Raw genomic sequence first — 13382 nt, 5'->3', positions numbered from 1 at the left:
AACACGACATGTTGTCCCCCCACAGACACACACCGCCCCCCTGTGTCATAACATTTTTCCCAGATCTGGACCTTAGCATCCAAAATATGGGGGTTAGCATGAAAACCTCCAAGCTTAGTTACCAGCTTGGACCTGGTAAAGCTGCCAGGAATCTATACAGTGCCTGGCGCACTATGGTCTCCCCAAAACCTTCCCTGGGGGACCCCCAGACTTAGATTCCTTGAGTCTCACAACGAAGGGGAATAAACCATTTCCCTTCCCCCCTCCGGGTGTTCCCTCCCTGGGTTCCTGGAGAGATATACAGAAGCAAGCTCTGTGAATCTAAACAGAGGGACTCCACCCTCCCTGTTTCCAGTCCTGGAAACACAAGTACTTCCCCCCTCACCCAGAGGGTATGCAAAGTCAGGCTAGTAAATCTAAAACAAAGAGATTTTCCCCCCTGACTTCTTCCTCCCACCAATTCCCTGGTGAGTTGCAGACTCAATTCCCTGGAGTCCCCACTAAAGAAAAAACTCCAACAAGTCTTAAAAAGAAGGCTTTATATAAAAAAGAAAGAAAAGGACATAAAAATGGTCTCTCTGTATTAAGGTGACAAATACAGGGTCATTTGCTTAAAAGAAAAAAATGAATAAACAGCTTTATTCAAAAAGAATACAATTCAAAACATTCCAGCAACTACACACATGTAAATGCAAAAGAAAACAATATAAACCTATTATTGTCTTACTATTCTTGTACTTACAACTTGGAAACAGAGATTAGAAAGCCAGGAGATAGAAAGATCACTCTCATAGCCGAGAGGGTCAGACCCAAGACAAAGAACAAAGAACTCACACACAAACTTCCCTCCGCCCAGATTTTAAAAAAGTCTTGTTTCCTGATTGGTCTTCTGGTCAGGTGTTTCAGGTTACTGGTGTTACCCCTTTACAGGTAAAAGAACATTAACCCTTAGCTATCTGTTTATGACACCCTGCCCAAAGCTCTGCCTGACGCTGGCATGGGTGTGGGCAGGGGTCATTCCCTGCATCAGCCCAGAATCCACTGCATGCGTCTTCTGTGAAAAGACCCCTCCACCCCCAGAGAGAAAGCCTGGAGTAAGGATCACCCTAGGACTTACCTGTGCCCCTCCAGGCTGCTGCCAGGTGTCCTGGGCAGCATGGCTGTGGAGTGGGGCACCGGAGTGCAGCAGGGGCTCTGGCTCTGGGGCTCAGGGAGAGCTCGGCTGGGAGGATGCACTGAGGCTCGCCTGTCATGGGTGTGGACGCTGGGCCTGGCCTCCCGCCCTTCTGCAGCCAGCTCCCCCTGTGCAGCATCCCCTGCAGGCTGGGCTGGCGGTGCCCGGGGCACTGCCAGGGGGGCAGAGAGGCAGCCAATAGAGCCCTGGTCCCACTCTGCGATCTATCTCTGTCCCTCCCCTCTGTCTCTCGGTCCTTGGTCTCTAGCCATGTCTCCCCTTCTCCTGCCCCCAGCCCACGTTCGGTGACTCTGGCGCTCATGGGCACTGCCAGGGCAGACTGGCTGGCCTGCTGGACCCGGTGGCAGGGACTAAGCCGCTACGGCGCTGATGCATCCTGTGCCCAGCCCGACGGGAATGATGGACCCTCCCGTGCAGGGCTCAGGGCGAGGGCAGAGGAGGCAGCTGGCTCCAGCCCTCCCTTGCCCCCCACCCCATCCCCAACAGAGAGGAGCTGCCAGACAGTGGTCAGGGATGCTGGGACCAGCCTCGGGGGCGGAGGTCGGCTGTTGCCCTGCTCCTGCTGTGCAGCGCCTGGCACATGCTGTGCTGCCGCTCAGAACTGGCGCCAACACCCTGGCCCAGCAGATGGCACCTGAAAGACAGGCTGCCATGACGCCCCCCATCCCCTGCCAAGCTACAATTCCTCCCCTTGCCCCTCCTCACGCACTTTCAGCTCCATTTCCCTCTGTCCCCTCCCCCTCCATTCCCCCACCCTGTGCCCCATCCCCTCCCCCTCCATTCCCCCATCCCTGTGCCCCATCTCCTCCCCCTCCATTCCCCGTCCCTGTGCCCCATCTCCTCCCCCTCCATTCCCCGTCCCTGTGCGCCATCCCCTCCCTCTCTATTCCCCCATCTCTGTGCCCCCCTCCATTCCCCCATCCCCTTGCCCCTCCCCCTCCATTCTTCATCCCTGTGCCCCTCCCCGTTCACTCCCCCATCCCTGTGCTCCCTCCCCTTCCTTCCCCCTCCATTCCCCCATCCCTGTGCCCCCTCCCCTCCCCTCCCCCTCCATTCCCCCATCCCTGTGTCCCCTCCCCCCTATTCCCCCATCACCCCATCCCTGTGCCCCATCCCCTCCCCCTCCATTCCCCCATCCCTGTGCCCCCTCCCCTTCCTTCCCCCTCCATTCCCCCATCCCTGTGCCCCCTCCCCTCCCCCTCCATTCCCCCATCCCTGTGTCCCCTCCCCCCTCTATTCCCCCATCACCCCATCCCTGTGCCCTATCCCCTCCCCCTCCATTCTCCCATCCCATCCCTCCATCCTCCTCCCTTTTCCATCCTTTCTCCGCAGGCCTGATCCTGGAGCCCCCAGGCCCCGTTGATGCTGATGGGAGCTGGGTACGTGGAGGGCTGCCCGGGTCAGCCCCCCAGCCCTGTCCCACTCCAGGGGATCTCAGGCTGCCTGTGAAACTGGCCTGCAGAAGTGACCGGCTGTAGCATTCATGTCACCCGGTAATGGGGATGTGGCCCAGGCCCCTCCTGCTGGAGCCGTGGCCAGGGCAGGGGATGCCGGTTGCTCTGCTCCGTGGGCCTAGCTCCCCATCCACGCCCAAGAAAAGGCCCTGCCCAAGCCCCAGGGTCCCCTCTAGCCTCTCTCCACAGACCTTCCCCTAGGGATGCGACTGCTCCCTGGTGACTACCCCTTCCCCTTTCCCCATGCAGGTGGAGCTGTCGGACGGGACATCCCACACCATCACCGATGCCTACGCTGGCAAGGAATACATCATCCAGGTGGCCGCCAAGGACAACGACATTGGCACGTGGAGCGACTGGAGCGTCGCTGTGCACGCCACGCCCTGGACGGAGGAGCCCAAGCATCTCACGACGGAAGCCCAGGTGGCAGGTGAGGGTGCCAGGCAGCAGGGGGGCCAGCAGGAACGATGCAGCAGGGCCCAGGGGTTGACACCTCTCCTGCCAAGGGCTTGGCATCACCACTGCTGCACAGATGATGGGAAGCAGAGAGTCAGGCCCCACGAAGGGGTGACAGGGTTGCCCAAGTTCACACAGCAAGTAGCAGAATCAGGACGAGAACCCAGGAGTCCTGGCTCCCAGCCCTCTGCTCTGACTCACAAGACACCACTCCCCTCCCAGAGCTGCTCACAGAACCCAGGAGTCCTAACTCCCAGGCCCCCTGCTTTGACCACTAGACCCCACTGTCTTCCCAGTGCCAGGGACAGAACCAGGAGTCCTGCCTTCCAGTCTCTAACCCACTAGACCTCACCCTGTCAAGCTGGTGCACTGCATCATGGGACAGCTGGAGGTCAGGAGCACTGGCGCTCGCCAGACTGAGTGAAAGCAACCCAGGGACCCAGAGGCCCTGCCCTTCCTCCAGGTGGCAGCAGGTTTCAGGATCCAGATGCAGGGGGCAGTCCCCAGCTTCTGGAGCTATTGCTTCAGGCTCTCTGCATACTCAGGTAGGCATCAGTTTATTAGGGCACATTTTCAAGCTTTTCTGTGCATCCATGAAGGACCGAAACACATTGCATTTAAATGGCAGCTGAGATTCGTATTCATCACGTGACTCCTGGGGCTGGCTGGGGCCCATAATGCCTATGCTGTCCACACTGGATCTGCCCAGCTGTGACACTGGAGCTCCTGCCAGAGAGTGGGGAGAAACGAAAAAAGAAACAAGGCCCAAGCCCCTTGTTGTCGTCAATGCATCTGACGGGGCTCCCTCCAGCCTGTCCCAGGCCGTGACTCAGACCAGACGCCTCCTCCCTCCATCTCGAGCTGTTCCATTCTGTCCATCTCTGGTTGCACACAGTTAACCTGAACAGCCCCTCCCCCCCCCTTCTCCAGCAGACAGATGGGTAAACTGAGTCATGGGACGTTTAAAGCCCAAGGTTTAAAAGAGCCAGCTAGATGTGGGTTCCCAGTGAGCAGCATTTCCAGCCTCCCAGGCTGGGCCCCCCAAACTAGCAGAGACCTTTGCCAGCTGGACCTCAGCAACCCACCCCTGGCCAGAGTGACGCAGCCTCCGAGCTGGGATTCAAACTTTTCCAGTCCCTGGGCTGAGCACTAGCCCCGTGGTTCTCTCTCCTCAACACACAACACACACGTGCAAATGTCCTGGATGCTCACCCACCCACAAAACACCTGTCCATACACACACTGCTCGGAAACAACGGAGCCCTGCCGGCGCCCTCGGAATTAGCCTCTGCTTCTGTTTCTTGCCCTGACCCCTTCGAGAGCTTTGGCTAAGAGCCAGCGAGGTTTGGCCTCCACCAGGACCGGGCCATGTACTATCCCTGCGGCGGGTGCACTCCCCCCAGCTGTGTTACAGCGTTTCAGCCGGCATGTCAGATGGTGGCCTGGCCTGTGCTGACTCAACCCCTCCCGGCTCTGGCCTCCGGCTTGCGAAGAAGCGCTAAGGATTCGTAGGAAGGTTATTATTCAGTGGAGTGCGACCAGCCCCCCGACCCCGCACAATGGCTCAGAGCCACACCAATTAGAAAGAAAAGGCACAACGTTAACGAGCCTCTGTTTCTAGGAAAGAGCTGGGACCGCATCCAAATTCACGACGTCGGCCTTCAGTTTCCCAGAAGGACTGGAGCGGCCGCCGGCTTGGTTCCTCCAACTGGCACTGGCTGCCAGGAGGTTGGGCAATCCACATCCCCAGAGCAAACAAGTCACTGCTTCTCGCAGACAACTGGGAGAGCGTCCAAATTCTCAGCGCTGCGCAAATCCTCGGCACTACTGGCCATGGGTGTGCGAGGCCTTGGCACTGCCGACGCTCTGTGTGTGCAAATCCTCGGGCTGTTAGCTGTGTGAGCCAATGCAGCCTCGCTCGCATGGGGCATGCAGGCGAGCAGGGAGACACTCGCTGCTGTGGGCTGGAGGAAGAAGCCCAGGCTGCTCACTCTCAAGCTGAAGGATGATACACCGAGATGTGCCCTCTGGAGGCTGCCGCACCTGCCAGGATTCGGCTGCATGAAGCTTATCAGACAGAGCCAGTAGTTTGCAGCCATTCAGACACATGCTGCCTCAGACGCATACACAAATCTTGGCAAAGTAACACACCTTCAGACACACACACCCGGACATCACACAAACATACACCCAAGTGCTTACAAACATGCATTCACCCATTTACACACACAGCTGTATTCACTCGCAGACACTCTCTGAGGCATGTGAACGCTCACATGAATACGCACACATGACCGACTTTCTCCAGTTCAGTTAACCGATCCTTTGTGAGCATGACACACTATACAAGTGTCGCTGCAGGTTGAGTCACACACTCCTCTTCATATGCATGCACACACCACCTGGAATGCACACACATGACCTGCATGCAGACACACATACTTCTCGCACGCACCCCCCTTTGCACACCTCTTGATGCACACACAATGACAATTGCTCTGAAATAGCTGAGCTGCACCGGACCCCTCTGAATTAGCCTCTGCTCCTCCCTTTCTCTGTCTCTTGGACACCTCGGCTAAGCACCTGCTGAGATCATCCCGCCCAGGATTGGCCCCTGGCCCCTGGTGGCAGTTCTGGTCAGCATGTGACTAGTGACCGGCTCCCCCTGGCCTGCTCTCCAGATGTTGGACTGACACTGCTGCCCTTTGGGTCCTGCCCAGTGGCCCCAGTTAGATCGAAAAGCAGAGCATGAGCAGCCTCTTGCTGCCAGGGAAGAGCTGGTGGTGACTGTGCTCTGGCAGCGCTATGGAGGTGGGGGCCCCAGATAGGCTGGAGGGAATTCCAGGTTAGAGCCCTCCGGGGCCTGCTCTCGGGGGGAATAGGGAAATGTCTGGGCGGGGGGCTGTATGCCAGGAGTACAGCCCAGTGCAAGGCACCAGGGGAAAAGGCTGTGGCTAGGGGGTGCAGGCTGATGAGGTCGAGAAACGTGTGACTTGCGGTGCTCCTGACAAGCCTGACTGAGGCTAAGGGCGACTCAGGGCACATGACGTGCTGGGAGGGTGATGTCAGAGGCCTTGAGTCACAGCCCTGATGACACCATGAACTCTGACATGTCTGATGATGTCATGAAACTTGTCCCCACACTGCTGGTGATGTCAGATGCCAGTGATGTCAGGGGGCTCTGTGCATCTGATGCGACCAGGCCTACGGAAGCCAGCCTGGGAGGCAACACTTGCTCGCGCCTCATTCATCACAGTCAAGCCGAGCCACAACATTCCTCTGCCCTGTGTGGATTCACGGCCCTGTTCACCCCCTGCTGGTGCCGCGTTGCAGGAGACAGCGCATGCCCGTGGGAATCAGGAGCACTGTAGGATGGGGAGGACCCCAAAGGGAGATGAGTCTGGCCAGATTTCCCCAGGGGTGAGCCAAATCACCACGCACGCGACTGGCACTCCCACCAGGAGCTCCCTCTCTCTCTCTCTAACCCCCCTCACGGAGGACACCAGCCACGTGTGGCATTAAAGTCGAGCCACCCCCCTAGACCTGCTATCCCCAGCCGGTCCCCCCAAGCAGAGACCTCCACGTTCCAACCTGGGGGGACACGCCAGCCCAGGCCTGCGTGGCAGGGAGACCCGAGGCACAGCCCGGCCATGGCTCTCCATGCACATGGGCGGGCCGATGGCCCGTGCTGCGTCTCCCGGCTCCCGTCGCAGGCTCTGGCCACTCTGCCTTTGGGGATCCCCAAATCTGCCCTGCAACCTCGGGGACATTTCTGTGGGGGGATGGTGCCCTCTGCTGGCCATTCCATGTAACACGGGGCCCAAGCAGAGCTGGGCTTGCAGAAAGCGCCGTGCCGGTCCCTCGGCAGACGCAGGCACCCCAAGGAGCCGTGCAGAGCTGAGGCCCACCCAGGAGGCTGCAATGCTCATAGACCAGCCCGGTGGGGGCACGGAGCTCTTGGAGGGGCTGCTCGCCAGGCCCCTCGGAATGGGCAGGAGGAGGGCTGAGGGAGGACAGCTCATGCCAGTGTCCCGTTCCCAGGGCCGTGCCCAGAGCAAAGGGAGCCATGCCCAGCCCCCTTCAGCCAGGGAGGAGGTGAAGAGGCAATAAATCAGGGGCTCGTGTGGTGAAGGAGGGCTGGATACACACGTGCACAGAGAGACTAACAAAGCAAGAGGCTAGCTGGTGAGATGACGGGGGGACAGACAGATTCTCCCCATCCAGGAAGTATTGTCAGGGCAACGCAGGAGGTTGCTGGAGGGCAGAGGGCTTTTAATAGGCAGGGGACAGACAGGCTGGCATGGCGAGCCCTGGTCTGGGAGAGGAGCTGCCGTCTGTGCCATCCCAGGGCGGGCCTGATGCTTGGAGGGAAGGTGAAGCGGGAAGTAGGTGATGCAGATCGTAGCTGCCTGTTGGCCCATCTGTAGGCTGTTCCTTTCCCTCGCTCCAGAGACGACGACCACCGGCACCTCCTCCTTCGTGCCGCCCCCCACCACCAAGATCTGCGACCTGGAGGCCGTCGTTGGCAGTGGGGCCGTGACCGTGTCCTGGGCAGAGGGATTGGTACTGGCAGCAGTTGGCGTTCTGTTTATTTAGTAAGTATTCTCCAGCTCCAGCAGTTCCCTCCTGCCCATCCTCACTGGGCTGGAGCCAAACTAGCCCCATGCGGGCCGCCGGAATGGGACAGTCACACTTGCAGGGCAGTACGTAGAGTCCTTGTGTGCTCTTCACTGGCACCAAAGTGTGTGTTCACTGGGAGGTAGCTACCTGCACTGGTAGAGTTACCGGCAAGGAGCTAGGCCAGGCCAGCACTAGAGCCCTGTGCTGGGTCGGCCTCACCTAGGTCAGCTCACAGCGACGCTACGGAGCCTTGTCTCCACCAGGAGTGCACAGGGGCTAACGGGCGCCAGGTGTCTTGGGCGAAAAACACACCTGTCCAGTGCAGATGTAGCCCAGGACACTGGAGACACAAGATGCCTGTTAGATCTATCTATCTATCTATCTATCTATCTATCTATCTATCTATCTATCTATCTATCTATCCCCCATGCACATCTGTCTGTCTGTCTGTCTATTCCAGGGGTCAGCAACCTTTCAGAAGTGCTGTGCCGGGTCTTCATTTATTCACTGTAATTTAAGGTTTCACGTGCCAGTCATACATTTTAACATTTTTAGAAGGTCTCTTTCTATAAGTCTATAATATAGAACTAAACTATTGTTGTATGTAAAGTAAATAAGGTTTTCAAAATGTTTAAGAAGCTTCATTTAAAATTAAATTAAAATGCAGAGCCCCCTGGACTGGTGGCCAGGACCGGGGCAGTGTGAGTGCCACTGAAAATCAGCTCGCATGCCGCCTTCAGCACACGTGCTATAGGTTGCCTACCCCGGTCTATTCTAATCTGTTTTAGCCTTCTGCCCATCATCATGCTGTCTGGGTGCGTTTCGTGTAAAATCAGGAGCAGTAGTAAAATCTCTGGCCTTTCTGTCTTTTGGGGGTCAGAGTGCTGATGGGAGGGGTGTTGATTTGATTTGATTTGTTGTTTGTTTGGGGCGACGGGTTGAGTCTTGTTTCTCCTGGCAGGGCTTTGCAGTACGAAAGGACGTCAGTGCCGGGGTGTGAGTCGAAGGGGGTGTCAGTGCTCAGATTTGCAGGTGGGAGGGGGGTCAGTGTTGTGAGTATCATCATGGCTGAAGGAAGGAAGGTTTGGCAGGGTTTCCTAAAGGCATTTTCACTCTAATTTTGTCTGCTGGGCCAGCGAGGGGGAAGGGTCCTTAGTTAAAATGAGAGCCAGGTCCCAAATAAGTGTGATGAGATTGTTTGTTTGAAACATGGTGTGGTTTTTTGGAGTAAATTTGATCGGTTTTCAAAACCAGAAATCTCACACACACACACACACACACACACACACACACACACACACACACACACACACACACACACACACACACACACACACACACACACGTGGTGTTTTTGGAAAACTGAACATGCTTGGGCTGAAAAAAATGTTGATTTCAGCATCCAAAACATTTCAGTTTGGAAAAACTGCAACTTTTTTAAATCTAAAAAGATATGGAATTCAGAAAGGTTGAAAAAGCAAAAGAAAAATTCAGTCCTTCTCAAAAGCAGAGGCACAAAACCGTCCAGACATTTTCAAAAGACTCCTAAACAATTTTTAAAACTTTTAAACTTTAAAAATTAACTAGAAAGCTTAGCAGGCAAACACACACACCCGTGTACATACATAGTCTAGTCTCCCATGTGCAAGAAAGATGAATTCAAACTGGAACAGGTGCAGAGAAGGGAGACTAGGATGATCAGAGGAATAGAAAACCTACCTTATATGAGGAAACTCAAGGAGCTTGGCTTGTTTACCGTAACCAAACGAAGGCTGAGGGGAGATCTGACTGCTCTCCATAAATACATCAGAGGGACAAACGCCAGCGAGGGAGAGAAGTTATCGGAGTTAAGCACAATGTGGACACAAGAACAAACAGATAGAAAGTGGTCATCAACAAGTGTAGGCTTGAAATGAGATGAAGGTTTCTTACCATCGGAGGAGTGAAGTTCTGGAACAGCCTCCCAAGGGGAGCATTTGGGGCAAAAAACCTATCTGGCTTCAAGACTGAGCTTGATAAATTTATGAAGGGGCTGGTATGATGAAGTTACCTACGATAGCGTATGACCGATTTGCAACTGCTATTAGCAAATATCTCCAGTGGCCTGAGTCGGGACACGAGATGGGGAGGGCTCTGAGTTACTACAGAGAATTCTCTCCCAGAGCTCTGGCTGTTGAGTCTTGCCCGCATGCTCAGGGGCTAACTGATCGCCAGATTTGGGGTCGGGAGGGAATTTTCCCACAAGTCAGATTGACAGAGGTCAGGGATCTGTTACAGGAGTGAGTGGGGGAGGCTCTGTGGCCTGCGACATGCAGGAAGTCAGACTAGAGGATCATGATCATCCCTTCTGACCTTAAAGTTGATGAGTCTGTGAGGTACACACTGATGTACGCACAGACACATACACATACACAAATGTACATGCACACAAAGGCATGCATGAATACCCATAGGTACATACACACAATTGTGCACACTCATGCCCATGCATGGATATGCACGTTTATGCACACACACACACACACACACACACACACACACACACACACACTCACATATGCATCCACACACAGAGTGATGCACACACACACTTAGGGTTGTCAAGGCTCCAGAATTGTCCTGGAGTCTCCAGGAATTGAAGATTCATCTTTAATTAAAATTATATCATGTGATGAAATGATTCCTCCAGGAATATGTCCAACCAAAATTGGCAACCCTACCCAGCCTGCGTGCACACCCTGTATGTATGCACACACATTCATCACATATATCCACCCGCACATCGTACGCCTGCTCACACACACACTCAAATGCACACGCTCACGCAGGTCTGCACTCAGACACACCCGTGTGGACGCACACACAGGCAAACTCCTGGATGCCCCTTGCCCACACACGCACAGATAGGATCGCCTTAGCCCAGGGAGTGACTCTCTTTGCGTTCAGGGGAGAGCAGTGCTGTGTGTGGACACACTGCTCTTCCTCACACAAAGCAGTCTGCTTAGCCTGGAACACTGGACGTTTCAGAGCCACTGAGCCTTGAAACAATGCACTTCCTATTGGAGGAGGCGTTTCAGAGGATAAGGGACCCCCTGCTGCTACCAGCGAGGGGAGATCTCCATTTTCCAGAGTGATGAACTCCTTACCCCATTGAAGTTAATGCCAAAATTTCCAGTAATTGCAGGATTTCTGGGATCCCTGCACTTTGACTGCAGCCTGTGGATTCCTTTCGCTATGATGCAGAGTGGAGCACCCCAGGGATAGGCACAAGGGCCAATCTGTGTATCTATAAATCTACCTGTGTGCTTCAGGGCTTCAGCCATCACCTGGAGGGCTCTGGGAGGGAATTTGTTCCCCATTGTATTCTGGGGTTTGGGGATTTTTCGGTCCGAAGTATCAGAGATGGCCGGGGTGGAGATGGGACACTATTCGGAGTGTGCTGGCTGAGAAGTCCCTTTCTTAGGCACTTGGTGGTGAGTTGCTCAGGGTCTAATTGATCACCAGATTTGGGGTTGGGATCATTTTCTCCCGGGTCAGATTGGCAGTGATCTTGCAGGGGGAGGTGTCTTCCTCTGTGGGGAGTGGATTGCCTGCTGGGATCATCTGGCTCTATCTCACCTAGTCGGTTCCCTGCCATTGCCAAGACGTTGGGCTCTGGTGCCCCTCAGTCACTCCTGATCTCTGCCTGTGGCACACAATAGCTCCCAAGGCCTGTAATGCTTTGCTGTAATCCAGGTTCTGGGTGCAGCATGGGGGGAGGCTGGGTGTTGAGTGGCCTGTGATACAGAGCGGGTTACACTGGATGATCTGGTGGGTCTCTTCTGGCTTGTGACACTCCAGAGTGTGCTGATTTCGGAGCCCCCCGGGCGCAGGCGGTGACCCCTCTCTCTGTTCCTCTCCCCGCCTGCAGATCCCCTCCTCGCAGCCCCACGGAGGAGACCACCGCCCCGTCTGAATCTATTTTCTCTTCTATTTTGCACATGTTAAGGCGGACGTATCACATTTCTCTTCATCGCTTCACTTTGTAGAAGGACAGACCTGCCACGCCGTGAGGGTTTCCCCGCCCCCTCCCCGAACTGCCAGGGGAACCGCGGAGCCTTTACAAAAAGAGAGAGAGAGACTCCCCCCACCCCGATGCCCCCCCAAACAGTGAGACCCGGACCCCAGCCGTGCTGCAGCGCAGCGCCCAGAGGAGAGCACCAGCCATCCCGGGCGAGAGATCGGATCATACAGCTAAACCGCCATGCCAAAGATGCTACACGACTTCGCTTCTCCCCCACGGCGCTCTGCTGCCGCCGCCGCCACAACACGGGTGACGAAACGTGTCAAACACACACAGGAAGGGGGAGGGGCATCGAAACCACAATGAGCCTTGTAAGGTGGTGACCCCCCTCCTTGCTCCTCACGGCGGGCTCCAAAGAACTGAACTGGCTTCCAGAAGCCCCAGGCCGGAGGGGCTGGGGGGAGGTTAGTTCCCTAGATGCAGTTCCCCACCCCCAGTCCCGTGCGACAGAGGACATAAGCGCTGTTTTCACAAGCGCAGACTAGTACATTGGGGCTTTCTTTTGTACTGGAAAAAGGAATCTAAGAAAACAGCAGCCAAACTGACCCTCCTCCCTCCACCGCCCGCCTGCCCTGGACTCCTGGTGCCTCCCAGACACCTACCCGGGCCCCCCAGCCCAGGCGAAATCAGCAAGGAGACGATAGCTCCGGCGAAGTCTGCAACTCTCCCCTGGCCCGTCACCTGATTGTCTCTCTTTATCACCTCCCTTCCATTTCTACAGGGAAGCGCCTCGGTTTCTGTATTTGTCTTATTATTGAAAAACAAATATTCATAATGGAACTGTAGCGACACAAACGTATCTCCCCGCCACGCTCGTCCATTCCCACCCCTCATCCTTCATTCCTTCCTCCCCCTACGCCCGCCACACCCCGGTCCTGTTTTGTAAGACAGCTCCTTGCCCGTTCCGAGCGCAGTATTTAATACCCGACGTCCTAGTATTCCAAAAGTTAACATGCTGTATTTGAATTTTTTATAGATGTATATATAAAAAAACAAACAAAAAAATCCATATACACTCACACACCCAAAAACAAACAACAACAACAACAACAAAGCACCCAGGAGAGAGGTTGTTCATTAAACCTGATCATTTCATGATGACTGTCGGCCCCTGGAATTATTTCACCTCAAGGTCAGGGTCGGGGCTGAGCCCCGAGTGTTCTAGACCCTTGGGGACCCCAGTGATGGGGGGCTAAAGAGGGCAGAATGCTTCCAGTCGTTCCCACTGTCCAGGGCTGATGGGTGGGGAAGAAATTGGACTGACTGAAAAAGCCCCAGATCCAGAGTTCTAGAGCTTTTGGAGTTCCAGAATCCCTAAGAGTGTTAGTGCCTTTTGGAGTCCTTAGACCCCCACCCCTAAAAAAAGTTCTAGATCTCTTTGGAGTCCTCAACCTTCCCAAGAGTTCTAGAGACTTTTGGAATCCCTCTGCAGAGTTCTAGATCCCATTGAAATCCCAGAACCTCCAAGTGTTCTATAGCCCATTGTAGTCACAGAACCCCCAAGAGTTCTAGAGCCTGTTGGAGTCCCAGAACCTCCCAAGAGTTCTAGAGCCCACTGGAGACCTAAAACCTCCAGTATTCTAGAGCCCTTTGG

General features: G+C 55.2%; 1 protein-coding gene across 5 annotated transcripts in view; it reads left to right on the top strand.

Moving 5' to 3' along the window:
- Positions 1-12847, top strand: part of CNTFR (ciliary neurotrophic factor receptor) — a 474506-nt gene extending 461659 nt beyond the window's left edge. For 3 of the 5 annotated variants that reach the window (XM_030567633.1, XM_030567634.1, XM_030567635.1), the window contains 3 exons: positions 2899-3079; positions 7556-7700; positions 11636-12847. In XM_030567633.1, the coding sequence (XP_030423493.1) occupies positions 2899-3079; positions 7556-7700; position 11636 (327 nt within the window). In that variant the 3' untranslated portion in view covers positions 11637-12847. The remainder of the gene's footprint in view (positions 1-2898; positions 3080-7555; positions 7701-11635) is intronic. The other 2 variants (XM_030567637.1, XM_030567636.1) reach the window with 2 other exon arrangements.
- The last annotated feature ends 535 nt before the right edge of the window (positions 12848-13382 follow it).

This window comes from Gopherus evgoodei, chromosome 6 (assembly GCF_007399415.2).
Source record: "Gopherus evgoodei ecotype Sinaloan lineage chromosome 6, rGopEvg1_v1.p, whole genome shotgun sequence".
Classification (NCBI taxonomy): domain Eukaryota; kingdom Metazoa; phylum Chordata; order Testudines; family Testudinidae; genus Gopherus; species Gopherus evgoodei.
The sequence above is the reverse complement of the archived record's forward strand: the minus strand, read 5'-3'. Positions and strand labels throughout refer to the sequence as shown.